This window comes from Pyricularia oryzae, chromosome 2, assembly GCF_000002495.2.
Source record: "Pyricularia oryzae 70-15 chromosome 2, whole genome shotgun sequence".
NCBI lineage: Eukaryota > Fungi > Ascomycota > Sordariomycetes > Magnaporthales > Pyriculariaceae > Pyricularia > Pyricularia oryzae.
Window position 1 is genome coordinate 7,105,809 of NC_017850.1, and position 25,526 is coordinate 7,131,334.

Here is a 25,526-nt window from a genome sequence, read left to right on the forward strand (position 1 = left end):
GGGTATATGCGATTTTTAGCATTCCTGTTGTCAGTAACGTTAGTTCAGACTTGGAAAAGATTTTCATGGCAGGATACATGGGTTTTTGTCAACTAAAGATCCTGGGGATTCTGAGCAGCGGCGATCAGTAAAATCATGGCACATTATGGAAAATATGCCATATCCTGATCGGCTTATCTACATGTATATGTATGTCTCTTTCTTTTACAGGTACCTGAGATGGGACGGGGGTGACGATCAATATTCGAGTTGAATATTCAGCTGATACTCTGCCCACCGCAGGGGCACGGAGATGCCTTGCGGCAGGATCGTCTCGTCTACTATAACCGTCACATACCTAACCAGACCTCAGGTAATTTTCGAACTAGGTATTTCTAGAAACTACCGTTGTAATTTTTAGAGATGCGCTTTTTTCTCTCTACTTTTTTTTTCAGACTGATCTCTATCAGGAAATTCCGTTTTTCTTGTTCATTTCTCTTTCACCGGCATAAGTGTTGCCGAATACGGCTTGAACTAAACCAAGACAGCTCACCTGCTTTGCAAAAGGACGCGGCGCTCGGCGTTGGCGTGTTCCTTTCTACTACGTAGACCTAGGGGAAAGAGTGGAGGAAAAAAGAAAGCCAACACAATTCGCCAGCGCGGCGGCCTTGTTGGCGCCCGGGTGAATAACAGCTAAGCCTTGATTGACAGCAAACCACCAATGCAGGCAGGACCTATCTAAAAAAAAAAAAAAAAAAAAAAAAGACAGGCAAGCCCTTTTTTCTGGTTTAGCGCCTGAGTAAGCCTTTGGGGCAGGGTAGCCAAGGTAGCGCAGGCGTAGTAATCTGTCTCTGATGGGGACCCCTGCTTGCCCTGCCCTTTTCTCCACAGAATAGAACGTTTGCGCCCGCCCACCTCACGACGTTCCCAAAAAAAAAAAAAAAAAGCAGGGACCACGGGAGCCAGCTAGTTGCCGGTAGATGCGTGCCCGGCCTATTTCCCACTGAAAGATGAAGCAAGGCGAGGGGTCGCGTGGACACATGTTTCTCCGGCAGATTGCGTAGCATGGCATAAATCGTTTGTTACAGGCGGTATATCCCTCCTTGTTTATCTCTATTTGAGGTTTCACGGTGAAGATTTTGGGGTAACTCTTACTTTCGCTTCTCTGCTTTTCGCATCTCTTCTGAAACCGTTCCCATGAATCCCGAGAGTATATGGATGAGCATGTTGAATAATGTTTGGTGGGATTGCCACGTAAGCCCAACCGGTTTCTGGGCTGTTCGCAGTTCGCCTATGTGGCAGGTATCATTCACATTTACCACCTCATTTTATTTTTGATCCTGTCAGCTGCAATACCACGCGCTTGGTAAACTAACGGTGGAAGGCCCGGAGTTTGACGGGCCAAGACGGGGAACGGGAACTTTGAACCCTCACGCGTAGAAAGCAAAAGAGGCTGGCTGGCCTGGCTTAGACTCGAGCTAGGTCCAGTTCGAGGCGTTTCCATCCAGTACGGAGTACTTGGGAGAGTACCGCGTGTGCATGTTACGTAGCCCACTATAGGTAGGCTTTTCGAATCTTCCAATCGGCTGCAGTGCCAGTTTTTCTCTTTCTGAAATGGGCATGTACCACGTATGGTCGTGTTTTAACACCCAAATTTAGCCCCGGATAGAGCGAGAGTTCACGACTATTGAGTCACCAAATTCTGTAATAGGGTCATGTAGCAGTCACGCACACCCCACTAAGCAAGGGGTGACCCATATTCATCCTCTCTTTTGCCTGCCTGGCTTGCCTGGCACTTGTGCTCCCAAATGGTGTGTGGTCCGATTTTGCTCCGCCTGAATGAGGGAGTCCCATGCCTGTCTGAAGCTGTCCCCGACTGGGCCGACCCCCGCAACTCGCGCAACATTCAACCCTTGTGTCTGACTAGTTCGCCCTGCGGCTCGTCGGTGCAGCGCCTCCCCAGGCTGTACCTTGTCGCCAAGACGTGAATAGGGCTGGCGCCTACATGCTTAAATGTCTTAGATGCGCCTGCTTTTAGGAAGTGCGCTTTTTTGCTTGATATTTTCCTTTTACCCATCGTCTGGTCTTGCTTAAAGCTTATTTTATTTTTCTTTTTCTTTTTGTTGTTTTTGCTTTGGTAGGTCTTGGGTATATACCTGCCTGTGGCTGTGTAAAGAACATACAGCAACTTGCTGTTTCTTTCGCCTTATTCTCAGCTGCAATTAAAAAAAAAAAAAAAAAAAAAAAAAAAGGACAAGGCGGTATATACGTGTAACGGTCATTTAGGTTCCTAACGCACGTCACCAACAAAAGAAAAAAAGAGAAGATGCGTTTCCTTCATCTACTCTCAATACTCGCCGCGGCGTCGGCAAACGCGACACCCGTCGAGATACAGCAACAGCGAGAACCACAATTAGAAGGAGAGACGATAGAACGTCGAGCCCTGCCAGACTCGCCATCGGGAGGATATGCGCCAGTTTCGGACTCATGCCCCAGCAATCGGCCGACGGTGAGGAGCGCGGCGACTGGTATCAGTCCCGATGAGGCATCATGGCTGCCCAACCGGCGCAAGAACACTGTCAAACCCATGTCCGACTTCCTGACCCGGGCGAACATCCAGGGCTTCAACGCCGCCGACTATATTTCGAAATTCCAGAGCAATATGACCGCGCTACCAAATATTGCCCTGGCTTTCAGCGGAGGTGGATATCGAGCCTGTGAGTGATTTGTCGTTTTTATCTTAAAAACAAAGGTGGAAATCTTGTGGCGCTGACCGGCTGTTTTGCCGGGCGACTTTTGGAATGGTGCATTGCATGTTGAGGTTGCGTTGCATCTTTCGCGCATACCTGCAGCGATCTTCGCTTCGGAACAGCCTAAACCCTTTTCGTCATGAGCGACAGGCACACTAACACAACCACTTCCCCGATACACAGTGTTGAACGGTGCTGGATTTATCAAGGCTGCCGACGAGAGGACACCAGGGACAACCGGACCAGGCGGAATTGGTGGGCTTTTGCAATCTGCGACATACATGTCGGGCCTGTCCGGAGGTAGCTGGCTTCTTGGGTCCGTCTTTAACAACAACTTCTCGTCCATCGGTGACCTGCAACAGAACCCGAACGTGTGGAAGTTTGACCGTACCATCTTTGTAGGCCCAAAGACGAGCCGCAGCTCTGTAAAGAAGCTCATCGACTCGGCCGCCTACTGGAAGGATATCATCGGAGAGGTTGAGGGAAAGTCGAAAGCCGGTTTCCTTACTTCAATCACCGATTACTGGGGCCGGGCTCTTTCGTACCAGCTCATCGACGACGTGGACGGCGGAGACCAGTACCTGTTCTCATCCATCGCGCAGACTTCCGACTTCCAGGCGGGCAACTATCCCATGCCCATGATCGTCGCCAATGGCCGCAAGCCCGACTCTGTCATCATCTCGCTCAACTCAACCGTGTTTGAGTTCAACCCCTTCGAGATGGGCACCTGGGATCCCACCACCTCTGGCTTTGCACCTCTTCAGTACGTTGGATCCAACTTTGAGGGTGGCGTCGTCCCGTCCAGCGGCAAATGTGTGCGCGGCTTCGACCAGTCGTCTTTTGTCATGGGTACCAGCTCCTCGCTCTTCAACGCCATCCTGCTCCGCATCGAGCAGAACAACACGGGCAGTCAGAACCCCGCTGTTCCAGAGACCGTCGCCAAGCTCATCAAGGCCCTCGGCCCCAAAATCCAGGCCGAGAACAGGGACGTGGCTTCTTGGAAGCCAAACCCCTTTTTCGGCTTCCATCCCGATACGGCCGGCGGCATCGCCTCGTCCGCCGAGTTGTCCCTGGTTGACGGCGGCTTGGACGGACAGAACATCCCCCTGTTGCCCCTGATCCAGCCGGTACGCAAGGTCGACGTCATCTACGCCATCGATTCATCGGCCGACACCAGCACCAGCTTCCCCAACGGCAGCGCCATCCTCCACACCTTCCAGCGCTCCCAGAGCCAGATGGGCAACGGGGTGCAGTTCCCCGCGGTCCCGGACGTCAACACCTTTGTCAACCTCGGCCTCAACAACCGCCCGGTCTTTTTTGGCTGCGACGTCAACGCCTTCAAGGGGCCCCAGCCCCCGCCCTTGGTCGTCTACATGCCCAACGCGCCCTACTCGGCCTTTTCCAACTCGACGACCTTTACCATGAAGTACGAGGAGAATCGCCGAGACGCGATCATCGCCAACGCCTTTGACGGCGCCACCCAGGGGCTTGGCAGCCTCGACAAGGAGTGGCCCGCCTGCGTCGCCTGCGCGGCCCTGCAGCGCAGCATGCTCCGGACAAACACCCAGATCCCGACCCAGTGCCAGTCTTGCTTCACCCGCTACTGCTGGGACGGCAAGACCGACACCACCCCGCGCGGCAAGGATTTCTATCAGCCCACGCTCAAGCTCACGAACGGAGGATCGCAGCCGCCCCAAGCTGACATAGGAGGCCAGCCAAAGAAGAAGTCGATATCCGGTAAGCTACTAGTGCCTTCGAGCAGCGCCATGATGGCAGGCTCCCTCGCTCTCGTGACCATCATTTTTGCCATGCTCTAGATTTCTTTTCCTGGGTTCTCTTAGATAGAGACCTAGCTTTATTTTCCTTTTTCTTGTTGTTTTTTCCCCTTTTTTTCCTTTTTCTAACTTATTTTTCGTTATTTTCCTTTTTTTCTCTTTCTTAGCTATTGCAAGGTTTAGAAATTCTTTTAGGTTATCGCGTGCTCGAACGCGAGAATTTATCCACCGGGAACTTTCGCGGTCAGAATCTCTCCCTTGAACTGGTTCCCGGTAATCGTTCTCTGTGAGATGTTGAAAAAAGCACACCACCTTCTTTACGTCAATATTGTTTTATTTTAATATTGCGCGTCTCTACTCTTTTTTCTCTTTTACTTTATACCCTCATATTTTCTTGTCGCAATCTTCTTCATTGCGTCTTATCTTTTTTTTCACATACATTAAGTTTCTTCCTCGCATAGCAGGGCATGTTTTGCATTACCTATCGAGCTGGGTTGGCTGCATGAGGCGTTTGTGGGTCTTTTTTTATATGAATAATCTTTCTGGAGCGTGGCGCAATCTGGCGTATCTATACAGCAAGCGGGTTTTCATATAATTCTTTTTTCTTTTGCTCAACAAACATGCATGCACAATCTGTTATGGATCCATGGTGTCCATGGTGTATGGTGACTACACTGCAAGGCCTGTTTGGTGTGCAAAAAAAAACTCCGTACCCCGTCGTAAACGTCAGAAGACAGAAGATGAGAATGGTAATGGGGAGAAGAAGGAAATAAAAGCAAATAACATACTAGTGAGTGGCGAAACGACCGGAGCTCCGGCACTTTGGTTGAACTAAAAACGGGGGGAAGATCGATTGGGGAAAAGCATTGGTGAAGGAGGCAGGAGGTGTCCATCATTTTCGATAAGCGTTCGTTGTATCAGCGACGACAGTTCGTTGAGATACCGCTGCAGACAAGCCGAGAAAGAAGCAAATAAACTTTCAACGCCCCATATTGTCCAAAGAAGAAAAAATATCACCGTTCAGCATTTAAAGCAAAAACATGGGATTGTCATATATCGTTGAACTTTTCCGAGCAGTGGCTTTGTTCCCGATAGAGCACCCCTTGAGCAGAAGAGAGTTGGTGCACACTTGAGACTTGGGGAATTGGTAACTGGCCACTCTCTTTTCTGTTATTATTTCATCTTCAAAATCTTTACTTTTCTATTTGTCAACCTGAATCAACGTTTGACTACTTGGGATTAATGCTCTCTTTCTCCCATCGAGACAGTTGATTAGCCGTCTGTCTAACTTTACAAAGGCCGGCCTTGTACATGGATTTGATGCCTAGAGCCATCTCAATGGGAAAATCCCGAGAAGGTGCGATTGTTCTGTGCACAAGCAAGTTGGTTTCGAAAATAGTTGTTGAAATTTAGAAAATAGTAAACATCAAACTGGGTATCGGCTATGTACGAACAGGGCCAAGCTAGAAAAATGCAACGCAACACCATGAGAAAATGCCAGATACTCCCGCCTTAACTTGCCTGAATTCCCCCCAAGTTGAATTTCTCCTGGAACAGCGCGCAAAACACCTTCCCCTTCATCCCATGAATTGCATGCCGCGTCAAAGATTAGGAAATAAAGATGAGAAGAAAAAAAAGGCCAACCTATTAGCCAGGCAGCTTTCAAGTTGGCTGCCCACTGACCACGGCCGTCCTGGGGCTGGAAACAAACCAGAACGCCTTGTCCGATTTAAACCCGTAACACCAGAACCACATTAAACGCCAAACAAATCCCTTCCCCAGTAAAAACCCCAATAACCCAGGGAAAGAAAACATAACAAATCAACGCCAGAGGTCTTTACGATCCTTCCTTTTGTCCAAGGTGGAAGAGACCACTGGCCACTCATTCCCGCTGCAGCCGGAACTCTTGTATCCTATACTATTGGTGCTTCCGGAGCGACCATGCATGCCGGGTCTGTTGCCGGCGGGGGAGGGTGGCACGGCGAGGAAGCCACCGCCGCCGTCTCCCATAAAGACGCTCCTCCTTGCACCGGCTGTGGCACCCCAGCCACCCGCGGAGCCGCTCGACAGACCGTATGAGCTGTGCGGCCGCGACGGCTCGCCGTTATCTGCGTAGCCTCCCGACACCTTGACGAAAGACCAATCGATCTCGTCGTCGCCCTTGGTGAAGACCTCGAGGGTCGCCAGCTGCTGTGCCGGCATCATGGCCGCAAAGGGGTTGTTGCTGCTGAACCGCGGGTTGTGGCCGGCGCCCGCGAAGGGCTTCTGCGGCAGCGGCATCGTGTGTGCGCTCGGGTCCTGGAATGGGGCGGCGCCTCCCATTTTGGGTGTCAGGAAGCTGCGCGGCGATTGCGTGTTAGATCCGAACGGGGCATTGTTAGACCGACCCTCCGCGGTGCTTGGTCTGCGCATCGAGAAGCCGTCGGCAAATGTCGGGTGTGGTGGTGGAAGGCCGAGAAGCGAGTCTGGAAAGTGGGCATCTCGGACGTAAACAGCTCGCAAACTCGGCAAGGCTCCTGAGAGAAGGGACCCGGAAAGGTAATTATAATATGATGATGTCACGCCACTCAATCCGTTTGCGGCAGTATTTGAACCGCCAAAGGGACCCGGGCCCGATCCGACGGCGGTGATCTCGTAGTTGAGAGTGAGCAGCGAGCTGGAGCTTAGAGGTGGGATATCATGTGTTCCTGCGGCAGTGGGGAGTGAGGCGGAAACCTTTTCTACAATTGTGAGATTCTCAAGACCAGAGGCAGCTGCCAGGACGCCGTGGAGCTGCCATGGCTTAACTCCGGTGCCTGAAAGGCTAAGAGTCTTGAGTCGGCTACGAGCGTCGCGACGCGTGGACATCCACTGCTTCAAACCTTCTGCGCTCACGTTGGGAACATCCTTAAGAATAAACTCTTGCAGCGCAGGGAAAGGCGGGACCATATCGTTGTGAAGAAGTATCTCATCCCCGAAGGTCATCGTTTCGGAAACCTTGAGCGCCTCGAGCTTGTGCAGCGCTCCAAGAACATGTCTCAGCATCGCAGGATCGACATTGATGCGGACCAGCTCCAGCACCTCGAGATTAGGCCAGATGTTACCACTGGCAAGGGACTGCAAGCTGCGCTCCGATCCAGCCATATAAGTCATCTTGCGCAGCTGGTGACACCTCGCCTGGACCTCCATGCGAAGCGTCAAGTATGTCGAATCGTCTGCAAACAAGCCCTCGGGGAGATCGACGTAGCGCAGGTTGGGCAGCACGGCAATGGTACGGGCGAGATCGGCTTGGCAAGACTCGCGTAGCATGTACGGCGTCTTGAAATACTCAACAAGCTTGCCGAGCCTGGTCGGGTCCTCGCGAAGGGTGCGGCATAGCAGCTTGAGGCGCGTCTGAGCTGTGTCCTCGGGCAGACCATTGCGATCAAAGAATGAGCGGCGTTTGCGCAGGTCAGAAAGGTAGATCTCGCGCTCGCAGTAGTGCACCGAATCGATGCGAATGCTATGATACCTAGAGGCGGGTATGGGGTGTTAGCAAACAAGGTATGTACATAGAGGATGTTGAATGAGTGTAGAAAATTAAAGAGTGTACTTACAGTTGCCTAATAGCCGCTCTCCTCCACTGCTTTGAGACGGCAGCGCAGTGCGCTAGGTCGCGCTGGTTGCACAGCATGCACGCGTCATCCTCGCTGCTCTGCTCGCACGTCTCGTACGTTTCGTCGCCGGTGTGCGGGCACACAAACAGAAAGATGCGCTCCAGGATGGCATCAGGAAGGCGCGCCAACAACCTGCTGGATGTCACGCTGGCGGTGCTCTGGATCTGGCCGGCTCCGTAGCCGGGCATGGACCCCGGAACGCCGAGGAAACCGCCACCACCTCCATGCTTGCCATTGCCGCCGCCGTGAGTGTGATGGCTGTCGCTCTTGCGCTTATCCTTGCTGCGTTTGAAAAGGCCCATGTTGCGAAAGCGGTATGTTATGCGGTTCATGATGGGCAAACGTCTCGGACACAAAGGTCAAAGGCGCCGCGGTGTGATTAATATTGCTCAGAGTAATTGGCCCTGCAGAGTGGAGAAACAAAGACAGTGAATGGCTGGTATGGCTGGCAGCCAACCCAGCAAGACAACCCTAGTGAGTCGAATCGGACCGTCTGGTGAGGTGACGATTATTGTATTGGAGGCAGTCAATCATGCGTGTTTCTTCTTTTTTTTTGTGTTCCGTTGCTTGGATTAAATCTCCACTTTGGTGAGGTGTTGGATCTCAGTGAACGAGGTTTGACCGCAAATGGTGGCAGTAATAGCTTTCTTCTTTGGGTTCGTTCTCTACCCTACCTCCTTTTTTTTCGCTCTCTCTTGGTTTTCTTTCACCTTGTTCGGCCCTCGGAGGACGGAGGAGCAAGAATCAGGCGACCTAAGCTCGGGCTTTCATAGCCGTTGCAAAAGCTTAGATCGTCGTATTTCAAGAGTAATTAAAAATAGGGGAGAATGAAGAAGACCCTTTAGAAGCTGCTTGGCATCGGTGCTTTCTTAGTCTGAGTTCCGGCGCGTGCAAGGTCCTTATGTGGCGTGCCGTGGCGTGAAGTGCGTCGTCCGATCCCACCTCTTTTAGGGAGGTGTGCACGCGCGACCTGGGTTTGTCGATCTCTTTGATTTTGGGGGAGCTTGTGTGCGGTAAAGCCACCAAAGCAAGACGGTGTGGTGTCACCACGTAATTAACTTCCTTGTCGCACGTGTACGCAAAATCGTTTGTTTTTGCCTGAGTTCTGAAAGAAGAGAGAGAGAGAGATAGAAAGAGAGAAAACTTAAAAAGAACAAAAGCAGGAGAGGAGAACAAAGAAGTCCTTTTCTCCGATTGTCCGGAACCTGTTGCCCAAAATAACGGCGGCGAAAGTGGATGAAGCTTGGATGAGTCGCCGCAAGGACTGGGCAAGTCTGTTTGTAGGCAAAAATATTGGCACCTACGGGGAATATGGTGCAATTGAGTACAGTAAGTTGAGATCTCTTGGCTGCTTGTTTTGTCTGCATGGACCCCAAACAAAGGTCGGGGAATATGTCTACAGCCTGAGAAAGGATTCGCTCGCTCTCCTCGCAAGCACAAGAAGGTGCACAACCCAAGGGTCAACCTAGCGACAGTAAGCTGGGTCGTCGTTTAAGTTGAAGAGAGGGTTGGAACACTATGGGTACGCAAACATCGATGAAAAAAAGGAAGATTAATGCTCTTAGCTAAGTTCTCTGGCAACAACTCCGTACTTGCCGATTCAATTGGAGCCTACCTACTCCTTGCCTGACCCGCAGAGCCCGAGAACCTGCAAAGCATGGCCTATTGGACCAAAAAAGTCCGGCGAAAGCGACCCCCTTGGCGCACCCAAAAATTACAGACACACACACGACCACACGATGGCACACAGCAAGGTGACCACAGCCTCTTTCGCGCCCTGTTTCCACCGTTTTTTCCCTCCACTACATCACTGCGTTTGGTGCGGGGAGGCGCGACGTTCATCTCCACCTCTACGCAAAGGGACCTGGCCACTGATTGGCTTCCCAACAATAACCTACGCATTGCGGTGCCTGGGACGATCCCTGGGGTGCCACTTCACGTTCTTGGCTGCATATTGTTTTAATTCTGTCAGTCAGACAAACGATGACAAGAAGCGGGGGTGAGTTGGAAACACAAAAAATTGCAGGGCTTGACCAGACAGAAAAACCCATGCGGGCTGTGTGTGCGCGAGTTGTGTGTCCCACGCTCACCTTGCGAGTGTGCTACTGTATTTAGATCAAAGGGCTATCCCTGCATTACACCCCTGAAAGGCACAGCACAAGCACCCAACCACAATTGAGAAGCTAAAAACCGGACCTATTGCATTGCCGCCCCCGACCGTCCAATGCATCCCGTCCAATATCAACCCGCCCCTAGAACCCCCAAAAAAAAACTGCCGGGAAGGTTCAGGTATTCATAGAGAGCAAAAAAAGAGTGGTGCAACTTTTGATAACTTCAGAAGCCAACGCAGCCCCGAATAAATCTTCAACACACCAGTGGTGCTTGGCAAACCTAGCGAGTCAATCTAAAATACCGTAGTCTTGTTGATGTGGAGAGTAGTAACTAATTCTAGGTGCCTTAGTCGACCCCCTCGTCGCTTCAGTAGACCACCGTCTGTCTGCCTTGGATCATTTTCTCCCACCGTCCCCGACTTACCATTTCATTCCATGCAGCCTACTGGTATGCAGGCACCTTAGGTACCTTCCCAAAGCGAACATGGCGAGCAACCACTAAGCATCCCAGCAACCCGGTGCAGTGCAGTCTCCAATCAGCACGTGGGTTTTTAGGTGCTAAGTGATTACTGCCTTGCTTGCTCTTGGGGAGCAAGGCCTCCCTTTGATTGTCGGCATGTCCAGGTTTACGCAACCGTCATCTCATCTTGGATACTTGCATGGGAAGTTGAGAGCATTGGCACAGGCCAAAAAAAAAAAAAAAAAAAAATACGCTTGTCAGAAATGTCAAAAGTAATAAAATAAAAGACGGGAAAGGAATCGTCTTTTGATGGGATGATTCCTGTTCCTGTCAGAAATAAGGCAAGCTGATGTCTGATTTCGACTTGATCTTTCAGCTCTGACAAAACAACCAACCAGGCACTACCCGTCGCCACTCATTCGAATCGTTTGGCAAGGCTGCTTGGTGTCACGTTCGTGTGACAAAGCCTTATAATTGGGACCGACGAGGTACTTGCTAAGTGCAGGTACTGCAGGATCTTTTGATCCATTTGTCGTATCTGTTATATCGTCGGGCAGATACGTGACACTTGGCTGGCTGGGTACCTAGATTGACAGGCTCATATCCATTCTTGTCCATCCCTTACTAAAGTCAAGAAAAACCGACCAAATGCGACTTCCACCTGCCACGACCAACAGTCCCTTTCAAGTCTCACTTATTCTACCATGCTAGACCTGGCCTGGTCAGTATCATTACCAGAGGTGAAGCATGCATTTGTTGGTATTATAGAGCCAACAAGTAAATAAAACATTCACCATCCTGAAGAATAAACATGGAACCAAGCGACAATCTGATCAATGCTTTTCTCTTCTCCTTTCCAGTAAAATGCGACAAAAAAAATAGTCCCAAGATTATGCGAAGGGGAACAAAACGACAAACAAAGGAGACTTTCGCAAACGTACGGTTTGTACAATGCAACCATCGTCAAAAAAACTTAAACCGTCATAGATGAACATCATCGGTTCCCCTCCCCAACTTCCACATTAATTGTTCCGTCCTCCCACACTCCCACATTTGAATTGTGTCCTGCAAACATCGTTGAAGATCATGAGCCATTCAGCCACATTTCCACCAGCAGTACTGCTGGATGCTAATCTCCTGTCCGTTCTCCGTCATCATCCACTTGCCCCGAGCGTTCTGGATCCTTGATTTCATGGGAATGTCGGAATCGAATGCCGTCTTGACTGGGACTACTCGCGCTGCCCGCGCGGCTACTCCGGCTCCCCTAGTTACCGTTGCCGTTGAGATGCACGCCGTCAAGCGGGCTGGCGGGGCCGGAAGGCCGCTGCTTTGCCCCCAGGGTCAGGGGGAAGGTGTACTCATCGGGGTCTTCCTCCTCTCTGTTGTGATGCAGACAATGCTAATGTTAGTCATCGCAACCCAAAAATTCCCCAGGCTTCAGATTGGAAATTTACTTACGGAAGCTTCCACGATACGTAGTCCTCAGTGCTGAGTCCCTCCCTGCCCTCCTGCAGACTGGCAAAGTCACCAGGCGTCATCATGCCAGCCCGGTCACGAGGAGATCCGGGGACCGAGAAGGGACGCGAGATCTTCAAGTCGCTGCTGTTCATGAAATCGGCTGTGTCGTCACCATCGAATGAGTTCGGGTAGGCCCGACGGAGCGCAAGCTGGCGCGCCTTGATGTACTCAAGTCCCATTCGCTTCCAGTCAAGGAGGTCGCTAAGCCGCTCGGTACGGTTGCGTTGGTTGATGCGCTGCCTGCGGCTCTTTTGGCAAAATTCCAACATGCAGTTGGTGAGCTGGTTGACCGAGTCGTCGACACCCTTGGTCCTGCGGTCTACGATGTAAATACCATAGTCGCTAGAGTTTTCGATCAGCTCCTCCATGTAGCAACCGAAGCCCGACAGGTTGGTCGTGATCGACGGAACACCCATGACGGTGCACTCGGCCGGGGTGTAACCCCACGGCTCATAGTAGGATGCAAAGACACCGAGATGGGTTCCACGGACAAAATCGTCGTAATCCAGGGGCAGCACAGGGTTGGCCGAGTTGAGGAATTCTGGGTGGAAAACAATCTTGACGCGATCTGTTGGGTGGTTGAACAGCTGGACACGACGAATTTGGTTGAGAATGGGATCCTCAGAGTCATTCACCATGTTGTGGGTGACAATGGGCGGAAGCCCGTGGCGCTTCATGGCAAACAGACGTCTCCGGAGCAGGACACGGTCCTGGCTAGTAATCAGCTCCTTCTCATCGGGGAGAGGGTCGCCATCGTGCCACTTCAAAGAGCGCTCAAAGATCCTGCGACCAATGCTCTTCTCAATCACATCGACTGTGTCTCGGAGAGACTTGACCACGGCCTGACCCCTCAGGGCCTCCACTGTAAGGGAGGAGGTCTGGGCAGGCATGATGACAAAAGCCACGACAGTAGTCTTACTTCCAGAGGCTTTGAGACGGTGATTAAGTCTCGCCAGAGACTCAATGAACATGTCACAGCCCTTGTTCCTGAACTCGTAGCGACCAGCCGTGAAGAAGTAGAGAGTGTTCTCGGGCTCAAAGTCATAGTGGCCGTAGAAGTGGCCCCTAACAAAGTCGTGGATCTTTTCCTTGGACTGGGCGTGGAGATTTTGGAACTCATGCATGGCCGCAAACTTGGTCACGTTTAATCCGTTGGGCAGAACACCATCAGGCTTGCGCTTGAGCAGGTGCTCGCTTTCGTAAGCAGTGATGTGCGAGACTGTAGTGAAGACATCGCACGAGTGGGCGGCGGCACGCTCGATGCAGTATCGGTGGTAAATACCACGCTTGCCAGCTTCAGCATCCACATCAAACCACTGGAGGTTGTTGTAAAAGTCGACGGAGCCGGCACAAAGATATCTTCCCAGCAGAGTGGCGTGAGTGGTGAAGATGGTGGTGACATCAATGCGTCGCTTTTTGCACAGTGGAAGTCCAACTCCCGCAAGCCATTCGTGGAAATGGGCAATGACTGCCTTCTTCTTCTCGTGGCAAACGTACTGCAACAAGACAACAATGTCAGCGTGGGATGTACAAAGCGGCTGGCAGGCAATTCGCCCTCAATGTGGATGCGTACCTCTCCTAGGAACCAGGCAACCAGGTAACCAAACACAATAGCCTCGTTAGTCTCATCGTCACCGGGAGGCGAAGGAATGGAAGCGACGTTCCAAAGATCCGTCTTCCACTCGTCGAGGTGCTTGTAAGCAGTCTTTGTATCGATCAGGAGCACGCGCGGAGCACCCTCGATCAGCCATCGTCCGTATAATATGCCGATCCCACGATCCTTCATGGACTGGATCGTGGCAGTGAGCGCAGGGTCCTTCGGTTCGAGCTCTTCAACTTCGACAGCAGCCTGTGGTAGCGATCATTTGTTAGCTTCTGTGCAAACTCGCTGGCTGGCTGCGGGTGGGGGTTTTGCCAAGCTTACAGAAGTATGATTGAGCGGACCAATCAAGGTGTAGCGGTCGCCATATTCGGCCGTCGTAACGGGAGCTTTCGATTTGATGACGGAGTAGATACCGCCAACTAGACGAAGGTGTGTCGGTCAGCGAGTCCGACCGGACGGTTTTTCGAATATCAGTGGCAGTCATACCTCTGTGCGCAACCTCGGTTGCAATCTCAAACAGGATGTGGTTCTTGACCTCGCGAGGCTCGCGTTCTCCGCCTTCCGCCATGTCGGCACCAGTACTGTATGCAAACGACATCAGTATTCTGTGGAACACGTCTGTTCCAATGTGATATGTTTAGGTGTTGTTTTGGCTGGTGAGATGTGCTAGAACAGCAACTGCGAAGAGCGGCAGTGTGAGGTAATAAGAGAGTATTTTGTCGAGGGGAGCGAACAACAAAAAGTATCGACGGGACTAGCTCTGAAGAAGAAATGATGTAACAAGCCAATTATGGCCCAAAAGCGGTAACGCCACCACGTTGTACCGGAGACACTCGGGCGATATGTCTGCAGCAAGATGGATGTGGATGTCTGAGGTAGGGAGGTAAGGTATGGATGTCGGGCGGGGATGAGGCGAGGATTGTCAAGCTTGTGGGTACTCACACCAAGATCAAGAGTCTCGGCGCTTGAGCAGCTGGTTGTATTTGCTGGGGTTACGTGGGACGCGGGAAGCAATTCAGTGCTGCAGACGTCAATGGAGCTGTCCAGTCCGATAAAGTTGGCGCAAAAGAGACGCAGGATGAGCTAATGAGCTTGTGAGACAGTTCGAGCTAGAGGTCGACCTTTGGTAGCTAGCAATTGATCCCAGAAGATACTATTGAAGCTACCCAGATACGCGCAACAAACAAATCGAAAGGGCGTTAGTGAGAATGGCGGAGCAGACAACTGGAAAAAGAAAAAGAAACTGAAGATCCAAATGTCCCGTACTCAGGTAGGTACCTAGGGTAATTAAGATAGATGGAGACCTCGGGGTGGAGGAAGGGCAGCAGCAACTCTGCTCTGGAGGGTGCACGGCGGTGGTTGGGTAATCGTGCCAAGACCCTGCCCATTTGCTCGATGGATGCAATAGATAAAATGGGGCCAACCGGGGTAATCGAAGCTCGCCCGCCGGGCAGCGATGTGTGTGGGCAAGCGAAAACCGGAGCCACAATCGATTTTCATCTGGGGAGGTGCTTGCACTGTGGTTACAATGGTCAAAACTCAACTGTCTGTCTGTAGTTATTCATTCACTGGCTCTGTCTGTTCTCCCAGAAACGAAGGAAGGTACCGGTATGCGTTGCGGTTGGGGTCACGGCATCATCCCGCGCTTCAACATTCCGGTAAGACTTTCTTTCATTCTTTTCTTTCCTTTTTTGTGCCCTTGTCTCATCCTGGCCGGCACAGTACCTAGCACAATCTCTTTGGGATGATAAAATTTCTTATTATTGGCACGGGCGCTAAAGCGGTTAGACGTAGTAGCCTAGGCCATTCCTTTGGGCGTCAATTACCCATCCCCAACAGATAAAATTCTTCCTGCATCGAAATGAATTCTCGGCTTATCTCTCCTAAATCACCGTCCAATGTATGCGTCTTTTGAGAACCATTCCTGCTAGTCGCCGGGTTCACCGACCCGGCAGCACCCGCATCATAAAAAGTCGTGTCGTGTACCGTACAGTACGTCGCAGTCATGGTTCAGAGCAATCAAGCACTGTGCCCACCTTTTTTCGTCTGGTCTGTTCATTCGTATCCTGCAGCTCCCACTTTTTTTGCGAGAAGCTATGACGACATTTGCTGCGGGGGATGAAGCTTCAGTCCCTAGCTCTAAGCACGTGTAGATTTGACTGCATCATAACTCGTCCCGTCGTGCAAGCTTTTGATTGAACACATACACAACTACACCTGTGCGCCAATGGCACAGCAAGCCATTATGTTCGTCACCAAGAAAGAGATATGCTACAGACGGTCTTTGTAGAGACTTGATACCCAGTTCTAGATGGCTCAACTGTGTTGCTGATATTAGTTCGCTGTTGTTGCCGCAATGTCTAGTATTGGAATCCTTGTTTGTGCTTATCTGGGTTTCTTGGCTTGCGCCTTTACGTCTCTTTGTGCTATATTGTATTCAACTCGAGAAACACCCTTTGTTAAATCGATGTATTGAGCGCACCGCTTTGTTTAATCGTTCTTTGAAAGTTTCTGCCATCTAGTCTCAATGGCAGAATTCAAGTGATTTGGAACAAAGCCGTGATTTCTTGCCAACGATATATATTTGATCCAATGAGGGCTTCGATTGGGGTGTTTCCCATTTGGCTTCTTCATTCCAAATCACTGTATATTCAACTCGCAATACCCAGGACCGGGCTGTCCAGACACTACGAACCTAACTCTCAGTTTGTATTATCTCCTTCACATATCACATACTCCTTTTCAGTCACAAAAACGTGCCGGTCACTATTTCAGTCTAATAGCGAAAGGTACACTGTTTCTCCGTAAAAATGGCCCGACACAATGGAGGCTTTAACAATCAGCATCAGGCGAATGGAAACAACACCAACAACAACAATCGCCAATGGATGAACAACAACAATAATAACAACACTAGTAATAACAACAAGAACAACAATCGGCAGCAGAGGAACGCCAACGGAGTCAACAACAATAACAATAGAAATCGCAACAATAACAACGGCCCTCGAAATCAGTCAAACCAACCAACCAAGAGCGCAAAACCTTGCAGATATGGATTGCAATGCACCAAAATGGCCAATGGAAGCTGTCCGTTCGGCCACCCGAATAGCGGCAATGTTAACCATATTAAAAATTCGGGTCTTGGCAACCACGGGGTTCGAAACAATGAAGGCCTAGGCACTACACAACCCTGGGACTTTGGCGAGTTTAATCCCATCCCCCACACTTTCGACAGTCATATTAACCAAGGTCAACCGGGAAATAAGCTGATGCTAGAGTATGTGGAAGCTTTTGGCACCAGGCCGAGCTGCGACAGGTACCCGAGCGGAGTTTTCCTGGATCAGGATGGCGACGTCATCATGTGTGACTGCACCAGCAGGGTTATCACAGCGCCATGCTTCGCTGACTGGTATTACAGGAGCTGGGAATCCCAGAGGCAGCTTAGAAGAGATCATGAGCAGCTGGTGCAGGAGCTCAGCGACTACAAGCTGAACCATCCAAGCAGTTGGTCCAAGGAAGAGGCGTTCCAACGTATGTCTGTTGAGCTGAGGAGCTACGTCGCGGACAAGTACGTCCAGCATATGAACGCGGAAGAACTGGAGCGTAAAAGAAAGCCCGGAATTTGGGGTTGACAAGTCAGGTGAGTGATAGTAGTAGCGAGGGAACATGGTGGACAACCCGCGACCGCCATTCATATTTTTCGCTCGTCGCACATCAAGTAATGGCGTACCATCCATTGTGGACATAGTGTTTTGATTATTGACGAAAAAAAATAAAAAATTATTCGCTCGTTTATGTCCCGTTTGATCCCATGCTTTCAGGACCATGTTGAAGAATGGACGTATTACAAATCTCCAGCGGAAATAGAGCAAACTTATACCACGTGATGTCTCACAGGCCTGAGGCTGGAAAGCGGTTGGTGGGTACGGGGGAGAGTGGTCCCAGCGGGGAAATCGAAGCACTAACCCAGAGTTCCGACACTTTACGTTCTCGCACAAAGAAGTCTTTGAAGGTGGTATGTATATTTGACACCCAGTAGTGTCTGATGATTCGCCGGCTGGTCTTGTTTCTCTACAACGCTGGCTGAGATTTCGCCCAGAAGTCTCTACGTCAAACCATAGCCGATGTGACGATTTTATCACCTATGCCTTTGGCTATCAGGATCTTCAACATAAACTTTCGGCACGTCGGTGATATGACGAGGCGCCTGTGCAAACGAGGCAACCATGGCCCTCTTAAACCAGCCATCGGTCCCAGCCAGACTTACAGTTGGCTCCCAAAAAGACCACTCGCTGTATGACTCGACCGTAATGAAGAAAGCTCTGCGATCGACGACGCCCGCGAGGCATGGGGAAAGGAACACCGTACTTCGACGCGAAACAGGGACATAATATGGCGGCACGTCGATGTGGATTGATGGCATCAGATACTTCTGTCAAGGCAGGAGTATCTCCTGTCTATGTCTATGGTGGCCTGCAAAGGTAGCGGTCGCTTCTCAACCAGCTACGCTGACATCGTCAAGCCAGATGCGGCCCTGGTAGTACCTAACCTCCCATATCCCACGATGCCCCAGTACTGTGGATATCCCGAACAAGGTTTTCGGTGTTATTTTTACAGTCCAAAAGGCCACGTACTCAAAAGCCCAGAAGCCTCACAACTGAAGCGTAAGTGAATGAATGGATAGGCGGGAAGGGTCAATACGATATTGTACCCCGAGGAGTCCCCAGCAAGGCAAGCAACTTAATGTTTGCGAAGGCCGCGGGTTCAGATTGAGCATGACCTGTAAATGTCTGGTACATGCGATTTTTTATATAGAGTGATTTCATGATTTCGCCTCGCACCCTGGCCGCGGCGTTGAGGGCAAGGCGCAGAATATGCGGGCATGGAGATCCCAAGAGGGAAATATGCAGCGACCGGAAGAACCCATGCAAGTGCGGGTTTGCACGAAGAACGGAGTTCCTGCCGTTGCCGATGGACTTGATGATCATATTAACTCGGCTGGCTGGCTGATTCCCAAGGGCCTTGTGCAGAGTCACGGTATGCGATTAAAATTCTTGGACCTGCTAGACAGCTTAGCTTGCTTGGATTGCTAGGGAGCAGTGCGGCCAGGCTGTCACATTCACAGCTGAGTCCTTGTGGCAGTTGGGTTGGACTAAACGTGCCATACAATAAGGAAACTTCCAAGTTACTGCAGACGTTGGGTTTACGTTCTGAATTTCATTTTATTACTCGCCAGGGGGAAAGTCTTGAGCTCGAAAGTCTGAGCAACTGAATCCAGTCTCAATTGGCTTTGGGCCATTCACTGGATTGACTACAACACAAAGAAGCAGACGGCTACATCGACCAAGCACCAGATTGCTATTGCGGAATGTGGTCAATCGAGCAGTCTCGATCAGACTTGCTTTGTTGCAAGTGCCAAGCAGGTAAAACCGAATTGACAGGTCAGATATTCGAATTCGGAGCTAGGGGGATGGTGCTGCTAGGTTAATGGCCCTTGGCATTAGCAAAGTTATCGACAACCCAGAGCAGCTGGCCCGTGATTAGAAGCTTGACGAGGAACACGGCCCGAGGGTCCCCCTTCCCGTCCATCTCTTCTTTTCGTATTTCACCAACAAGCCAGTCTCAAATTCGTGTTGTCTTTGATCACGGGACTGCTCTAGCCCATTCTTACCTATGCTCGGAAGTTGGATTGTTTTCGCGATCAATCCCTTCTGGCGTAAAGCGACGACTCTCTTCCCAGCGCATATTGGTTGGTCCATTTCACAAACAGCAAATCCATCAGCTGTAACAGCAACCACAGCAGGCCCCGCAGAAGCTCCAGACGCATTGAGGCGTCTTCATTCACGCTCATCTGCTGATTCGGAATCAGTTCAGCGGCTCGACAGACAGCCCATTCGATCCATAAAAGCTGGCACAACCTCAACAAAGGACTGGGAATCGTGTGCACAGGGACCGGATCATTTTCCGGACGACATTCAAGATTGTTGATGGTTGGTTGATCCACAAATTTTGGAGCAATCTGATGCCGGTCTCGTCATTTCCATCTATTATCCATCCATAAGTAAGGTATTTGCGCGAAACAATCAATGTTACCGATACGCAGCGACCAGCCAGCGTGAAGTGGTAGGCAGGCAGGCAAGCGAGGCGACAGGTGCCGTTCGTTCAGCGGGACTGGACTCGAGGTAGACACCCTTGTCTTGCGGCTTAAGTCAGCCACGCCCAGAAGGGAGAGAAAGCCTTGACCAACACTAAAAGTCAAAATCGGGCCCCCGTGGAGCATGGACCAAAACGTAACATATCGACGCCCTCAAAATGCTGCAATGCCAAACGAAGGCCGCACCAACCAACAAGGTGACGCGCGCAGCAAGGATGAACAAAGAGCTTTCAGCACCGATACAAGCAAAGCTATGAGCTCGTCGCGCAGATCTCCGTCCCCGTTGTCGTCTTTTGCTCCTCCCCGACGCCCCGATTCACGACCACGACCACCTCGCGAGCAGCAGCAACCTCACCCACCACTCCCGCGGGATAATCTCGGCAGGGGCCGATCGATTGAACGACCCCTAGAGCCCTTCGAATCTAGAAGTCAGCGTCCCGAGCCATCAAATAATTCAACGGCACAGGGCTCGGCAGAGGGACCGCGTCAGGGACCGCGTCAAAACCGTCGATCGAGGCATCGAAGTCGAGACCGACCACGGCGTCCGTCGAGACACCGATCACCACCGCGACCGCCGCAGGAGCCTCGGCGGGGCTTTGCGCCAGATTCAATATTCGATCGTCCTGCCCGTTCGGGGCATCTAGATCAGCCTGACACTGCGAAGGAAAAAGAAAGAGATCTGCCCCACCGCAACACTGCCGCTCGCGAACCGTCGCGTCTTGCCTCATCCCCTGCTTCAACCTCGAAGCGTCAAAGAAGTCCTGGGCCGCCAGTCGCAGATCAAGATCATTCGGCCAAAAGGCCGCGTCGCGGTCCCAGTCCTCAGGCCGACGAACCCTATCACTTTGACAGTCGTGCAGCACCAGACAAGACAGGACCGGGAAGGGAAGAGCGTCCACAGCGGCCGTTTTCTCCGGGCCGACCGCGGTCGCGATCTCCCGGCTACGGTCGCGATTTTGACCGACGTGAGAAGCGCAAAAAGAAGAAAAAGAAGAATAAGAACCGTCGCGACCGCTCAAGGTCTCCGAATCGAGACAGGGACGAGTTTGGAGGTCCGGCTCCCAGTGGCCGCAAACCTCTGCCCCAGCCTGGGAGAGAATCTGGAGGAAGACGCCGGTCTCGTTCGCCTCTAGCACCCGATCGCCCGCGATCTTTCTCTCGTGGCGGATCACCGCATTCTCAACCTCACGGCGCAGAACATCCACCGTTTTCGCCGTCTCAACAAGTACCACCCAGGGGCCGAGGGCACAACCCCAGTCGTGACTTTGACATACCACCGGAGCGGAGGCATTACGACGGGCGAGCAACGCCCCCACCACCAGAGGCCTCGCGATCACGTAAAAAGGGCAGAGGCCGTGAAGAACGGCACTCCCGCAAGTCGCAAGCTCCTCGAGTGTCTGGTGCCAACAGCGTTGAAGTGAACATGTCGGCCAGGGGGAGCGGCTATCGCGGCGGCTACGGCCCAGGTGGTGGCTATCAGATGCAGGCTCCCTATTCTCAAGGGCCTCCCACAGGACCTAGGCGATTCTCGCACTCATCCGGGCATGCAACACCCAGCAGCTTTCATGGGACACCGCCACCTCAATCCCCGTATGGTGGAAGCCAGGGCTGGGGTGGACAACAACAATATCAATCTCCCAGGTAAGCCCTCTGATTCATTTATTATATCAGTGTAAAATACCCGTATTATTGAGTGTTGTGGAAACGGCGATGCTGATGTCATGTGACTAGTTATGCGCATCAATACCCTCCTAACGGAGGTTATACACCCAATGGACCTCATAACCCAGGAAACTTCACTCCAACGGGGCCACACGGCCAATACCACCAATCTCCATCATATGCTCCGCCGTCAGGCCCCAATTCACAATATTCATATCCGCAAGGCCCCGCTCGCGGTGGTCATCGAGGCGGCTTTAGGGGAGGAAACGCCTTCAACCAAGTCGGGCGAGCTGGGTACCATGGTAATAGCTTTAAGAGCACAAGCCACAATGGGAGTGTACATGGTGGTAGTGTACACGGAGGAAGTGTTCACGGAGGCAGTGTTCATGGAGGGAGCGGCCATGCTAGTCCTGCTGCAACCTCAAACAATGGGGACTCAGGAATACAACAAGCCCATGGACATCCTAACGAGCAAGCAAAGGATGATGAAAATCCTTTTAGACCGTCTAAGGATCTTCAGGTCGAGGATAACACCCAATCGGGACATGGTGAAGACAATTCACAACCGCAACAAGACCAGCCACAAATAACAGTGCCTCAAACAGAAAGACAACCCCCAAGTGGGCCGTCGAACCCAAAGATCAAGTTTCAGTTCAAGTCCTCTTCCAAGGTGCCTGCGACAATACCGAAGCCAGAGATCTCTTCCAAGTTCAACGCATTACCGCCGACACAGCCGAAAGCTCAACAGCAGCAACAGCGCCAAGAAGCTATCAACAAGGAAAGAAACCTTCCCCAGGACGTGCCAACAGGACCGGCGTCTACAAGATCACGTCATGACAGGGGTCCTCGGCCACCGCATGATGCGCCTAGGCAGCCATCAGGCCAACAGCCCCTGCCCCAGCCCCGGTTCAGAATGGTGAAGAAGACAATGCGACGACCGATAAGAAAGGAAGGCCTCCCGACAGAAATGGCGAACTCGGACTCGGTGTATTACCGAAAGCCCGGCAATGAATCAGTTGTTGGTGCCGGAACATACGGCAAAGTCTTCAAGGCCATCAACGTATACACCAACAACTTAGTGGCCCTAAAGAGGATACGAATGGAGGGAGAGCGGGATGGGTTCCCAGTGACAGCTGTCCGCGAGGTAAAGCTTCTGCAATCCCTGAGGCATATCAATATCGTTAAGCTGCAAGAGGTAATGGTGGAGAAGAACGACTGTTTCATGGTCTTTGAGTACATGTCTCATGATCTGACGGGGCTGCTCAACCACCCAAGCTTCAAGCTGGAAGCCCCTCAAAAGAAGGACTTGGCACGGCAATTGTTTGACTCGCTGGATTACCTACACCGGCGAGGAGTCCTACATCGCGACATTAAAGCTGCCAACATCCTAGTGAGCAACGATGGCATTTTGAAGCTGGCTGATTTCGGTCTCGCACGATTCTACGCAAAGCATCACCAACTCGACTACACCAATCGCGTCATCACGATATGGTATCGATCACCAGAGCTCCTTCTCGGGGAAACGCGATACGGCCCTGCGGTTGACATTTGGTCAGCTGCCTGCGTCATGGTGGAGATTTTGACCCAGTATGCCATCTTCCCTGGCGAAGGGGGCGAGATCAGCCAGCTGGATAAGATATGGGCGGTGCTGGGGACGCCAAGCCGATCCGAGTGGCCGGGGCTGCTCGAGATGCCCTGGTTTGAGCTATTGCGGCCGGCCTTCAAGAGGCCCAATAACTTTGCCAAACTGTACCAGCACCGCGTGACACCCGCTGCATTTGACCTGCTCGAAGCTATGTTTCGCTTCGATCCGGCCAAGAGGCCTTCTGCTGCCGAAATCTTGGAACATCCTTATTTCACAGAGGAGGAGCCGGCTCCAAGGCAGGCTGTTGAGTAAGTCTTTTTCTGGTGTTTTTGATCAAGTTCGTGATTGAGATATTCTAGGTGGCTTCCACTGACCATGTTTACAACTCATTGCAGGCTGGCAACTATCGAAGGCGACTGGCACGAGTTTGAATCTAAACAGTTACGGCGCAAGAACGAAGCCAAGGAGAAGGAGGCTCGGCGGGCTGCTCGTGCCGAAAAGGAGAAGGAAGCGGCCGGAGCCGGCGGGTCTGAGAAGAAGAGGTCTCACGACCAGACCGCCGTGGCGTCGGAGCAGAGCCAGCCGGATGCCAAGAGGCAGAATGTGGACGGTAGGCCGCCGGCGCAGGAGAAAGCCAGCGATGCAGGGTAGAGGCTGGCCCGCGTCTAGTTGACGAAATGGGGGCCTCATGGTGGAACTTGACGAACGAGGAGAGTTCACCTGGGGTAGGTGTCAGCGATGGTGTTGTTTTTTTGGAACATGCATAAGACACGGCGCAGTTACCGGGGATTATAGTAGCGAGCGGGGGATTGGGAGTTGTTTCTAATGATTAGGGCAATGCTGCTTCAGCTACCCTACATGTGTGAGGATAGTATTCTTGCTACATAACTTGCCTGGCCATGCGACAGGGCGTTTGCGATGGGATTCACATCTATGACACGTCCTATACGGTGAGGATCACGAGTGACATCTCAAAATCCTCTGTATTTTTAGTTTAAACATAAAAGACAATATTGTCATGTGACCAAATCATGTGGAACTTTCGAATAAGATTGCTTGTCCTCCCGAAACTAGTCCAACCAAGAGCCAGCTCTCGCGGTTTCATCCCAAAGTCAAATCAAAAAGCTCACAACGGCGCATCGATCCAGTTGGCGCCGTTCCACCCAAGATCCCTCCCCCGGCACGGTCGACAACCGGCCTGGTAGTCGGCGGCGAGACAGGGCGTGTTGAGCTGCATGAAGGAGTTGTCGGCCGCGGACCAGCACGACCTACCCATGCGCAGCTCTGGGAATATGAAGTCGTTCTGGCTGATGCGCAGGCACCACCAGTTGTAGTCGCGTCCTCCTTCCACTTCTCCCGCCTGGCGCGCCTGGCACTGCTGCGCCTGACACCCTGTCTCCATGTTGCGCGTGGCGCACCGCGAGTCGGCCGCCTCCCGCTGCGAGCGGACCTTGTCGGCCTCCTCGGACGGGTTTGAGCACGACGTCTCGGGGCAGACGGGGGTTGGGGCCGCGACGGCCTGTGGCTGTGGCTGCTGTGGTGGTGGTGGCGGCGGGGGTGGGCCGGCGACGGATCCCGGCTGCGCGGTGAAGGGATGCACGATCCAGGTCCGGATGGTGGTGTAGCTCCAGGCCGACGAGCGGGTTGATGTGCTAGTCGTGCTGCGGACGAGGTAGGTGGTGTCGGTCCCCGCGACTAGGTGTGTCTCGAGCACGGTGGCTATCGGGCCGCTTCCCGTTGTTGTTTGCGGTGGCAGCGGCGGCTCGATGATGGTGGTGGTTGTGGTTGCGATGCGGGTCAGGGTATCGTAGCCTGGGTACCCGAGGTTGAGCAGGCTGTTGTGGGTGGTTGATGAGGTTGTGCAAGTTGTGGTGACTGTCGTCTTTGCTGTTGGCGTTGCTGGGATGGCTGCTGCTGGCTGTATTGTTGTGGCCAGCAGCAGAAGGAGGAGCTGCGCTGTGGAGTGGGGAGGCATATTTGTTTTTTGTTTCTTTTTTTTTCGTGGGTTAAAGGAGTTATTAGAGGGATTATTATGCTGGTGGGTTTAATACTACCTGAGTGATATTTTGTATTATAATGCTGAAGCTTGCAAGTCAAGCAATGTTGATATCATGAGATCTGCAGTCATGCTCGGTGAATGCAAGTAAACGTCCGGAGAGGAGGAGGGGGAGGACGACGGTGAGTGTGTCTCCCAGTATTATCATAAAATATTATCATTACAAAAAAACTGCTCACCACCCCCCAGAGAGATTCCTCGCCGACAAACCGCCGAGCCCAAATTGTATGCACGC

General features: G+C 51.9%; 8 protein-coding genes across 8 annotated transcripts; 4 read left to right on the forward strand and 4 right to left on the reverse strand.

Annotated features, from left to right (window-relative positions):
• Window positions 1–181: 181 nt before the first annotated feature.
• Window positions 182–665, forward strand: MGG_15896 (uncharacterized protein; the record flags this gene model as incomplete). Its single annotated transcript, XM_003715465.1, has 3 exons — window positions 182–189; window positions 283–352; window positions 528–665. 3 exons carry the CDS (start codon window positions 182–184, stop codon window positions 663–665), a joined length of 216 nt encoding a protein of 71 aa, XP_003715513.1.
• A 1,391-nt stretch (window positions 666–2,056) lies between these two features.
• On the forward strand, window positions 2,057–5,566 carry MGG_07287 (lysophospholipase Plb3). The gene is made up of 2 exons (XM_003715466.1): window positions 2,057–2,696; window positions 2,913–5,566. Exons 1-2 carry the CDS (start codon window positions 2,306–2,308, stop codon window positions 4,544–4,546), a joined length of 2,025 nt encoding a protein of 674 aa, XP_003715514.1. The 5' UTR covers window positions 2,057–2,305; the 3' UTR covers window positions 4,547–5,566.
• A 310-nt stretch (window positions 5,567–5,876) lies between these two features.
• On the reverse strand, window positions 5,877–9,676 carry MGG_07288 (F-box domain-containing protein). The gene is made up of 2 exons (XM_003715467.1): window positions 8,080–9,676; window positions 5,877–7,994 (listed from the first exon to the last, which is right to left on the reverse strand). The coding sequence occupies exons 1-2, from the start codon at window positions 8,469–8,471 to the stop codon at window positions 6,326–6,328; spliced, it is 2,061 nt and encodes a 686-aa protein (XP_003715515.1). The 5' UTR covers window positions 8,472–9,676; the 3' UTR covers window positions 5,877–6,325.
• Window positions 9,677–9,754: 78 nt separating this feature from the next.
• Window positions 9,755–10,736, reverse strand: MGG_15897 (uncharacterized protein; the record flags this gene model as incomplete). The annotated part of the gene is made up of 5 exons (XM_003715468.1): window positions 9,755–9,801; window positions 9,868–9,916; window positions 10,038–10,086; window positions 10,513–10,530; window positions 10,675–10,736. 5 exons carry the CDS (start codon window positions 10,734–10,736, stop codon window positions 9,755–9,757), a joined length of 225 nt encoding a protein of 74 aa, XP_003715516.1.
• Window positions 10,737–11,538: 802 nt separating this feature from the next.
• Window positions 11,539–15,158, reverse strand: MGG_07289 (glycogen synthase). Its single transcript, XM_003715469.1, has 6 exons — window positions 14,774–15,158; window positions 14,318–14,412; window positions 14,153–14,250; window positions 13,802–14,077; window positions 12,169–13,724; window positions 11,539–12,089 (listed from the first exon to the last, which is right to left on the reverse strand). The coding sequence occupies exons 2-6, from the start codon at window positions 14,397–14,399 to the stop codon at window positions 11,975–11,977; spliced, it is 2,127 nt and encodes a 708-aa protein (XP_003715517.1). The 5' UTR covers window positions 14,400–14,412; window positions 14,774–15,158; the 3' UTR covers window positions 11,539–11,974.
• Window positions 15,159–16,017: 859 nt separating this feature from the next.
• On the forward strand, window positions 16,018–17,466 carry MGG_07290 (uncharacterized protein; the record flags this gene model as incomplete). The annotated part of the gene is made up of 2 exons (XM_003715470.1): window positions 16,018–17,111; window positions 17,253–17,466. Exons 1-2 carry the CDS (start codon window positions 16,642–16,644, stop codon window positions 17,464–17,466), a joined length of 684 nt encoding a protein of 227 aa, XP_003715518.1. The 5' UTR covers window positions 16,018–16,641.
• Window positions 17,467–17,793: 327 nt separating this feature from the next.
• MGG_07291 (CMGC/CDK/CRK7 protein kinase) lies at window positions 17,794–24,317 on the forward strand. Its single transcript, XM_003715471.1, has 3 exons — window positions 17,794–21,629; window positions 21,720–23,543; window positions 23,631–24,317. The coding sequence occupies exons 1-3, from the start codon at window positions 20,113–20,115 to the stop codon at window positions 23,884–23,886; spliced, it is 3,597 nt and encodes a 1,198-aa protein (XP_003715519.1). The 5' UTR covers window positions 17,794–20,112; the 3' UTR covers window positions 23,887–24,317.
• Window positions 24,206–25,338, reverse strand: MGG_07292 (uncharacterized protein). Its single transcript, XM_003715472.1, has one exon. The coding sequence runs from the start codon at window positions 25,208–25,210 to the stop codon at window positions 24,362–24,364; it is 849 nt and encodes a 282-aa protein (XP_003715520.1). The 5' UTR covers window positions 25,211–25,338; the 3' UTR covers window positions 24,206–24,361.
• Between the last annotated feature and the right edge of the window lie 188 nt (window positions 25,339–25,526).

Bases quoted from the DNA above. Each gene is read 5' to 3' on its own strand.
- MGG_07287 (XM_003715466.1), top strand. From the start codon at position 2,306: ATGCGTTTCCTTCATCTACTCTCAATACTCGCCGCGGCGTCGGCAAAC. The intron at 2,697-2,912 runs GTGAGTGATTTG...CCCGATACACAG, and splicing joins CGGAGGTGGATATCGAGCCT to TGTTGAACGGTGCTGGATTT.
- MGG_07288 (XM_003715467.1), bottom strand. From the start codon at position 8,471: ATGAACCGCATAACATACCGCTTTCGCAACATGGGCCTTTTCAAACGC. The intron at 7,995-8,079 runs GTAAGTACACTC...ACCCGCCTCTAG, and splicing joins AGAGCGGCTATTAGGCAACT to GTATCATAGCATTCGCATCG.
- MGG_07289 (XM_003715469.1), bottom strand. From the start codon at position 14,399: ATGGCGGAAGGCGGAGAACGCGAGCCTCGCGAGGTCAAGAACCACATC. The intron at 14,078-14,152 runs GTAAGCTTGGCA...TCGCTACCACAG, and splicing joins GTCCGCTCAATCATACTTCT to GCTGCTGTCGAAGTTGAAGA. The intron at 13,725-13,801 runs GTACGCATCCAC...GTCTTGTTGCAG, and splicing joins TTGCCTGGTTCCTAGGAGAG to TACGTTTGCCACGAGAAGAA.
- MGG_07291 (XM_003715471.1), top strand. From the start codon at position 20,113: ATGGACCAAAACGTAACATATCGACGCCCTCAAAATGCTGCAATGCCA. The intron at 21,630-21,719 runs GTAAGCCCTCTG...TCATGTGACTAG, and splicing joins CAACAATATCAATCTCCCAG to TTATGCGCATCAATACCCTC. The intron at 23,544-23,630 runs GTAAGTCTTTTT...AACTCATTGCAG, and splicing joins GCTCCAAGGCAGGCTGTTGA to GCTGGCAACTATCGAAGGCG.
- MGG_07292 (XM_003715472.1), bottom strand. From the start codon at position 25,210: ATGCCTCCCCACTCCACAGCGCAGCTCCTCCTTCTGCTGCTGGCCACA.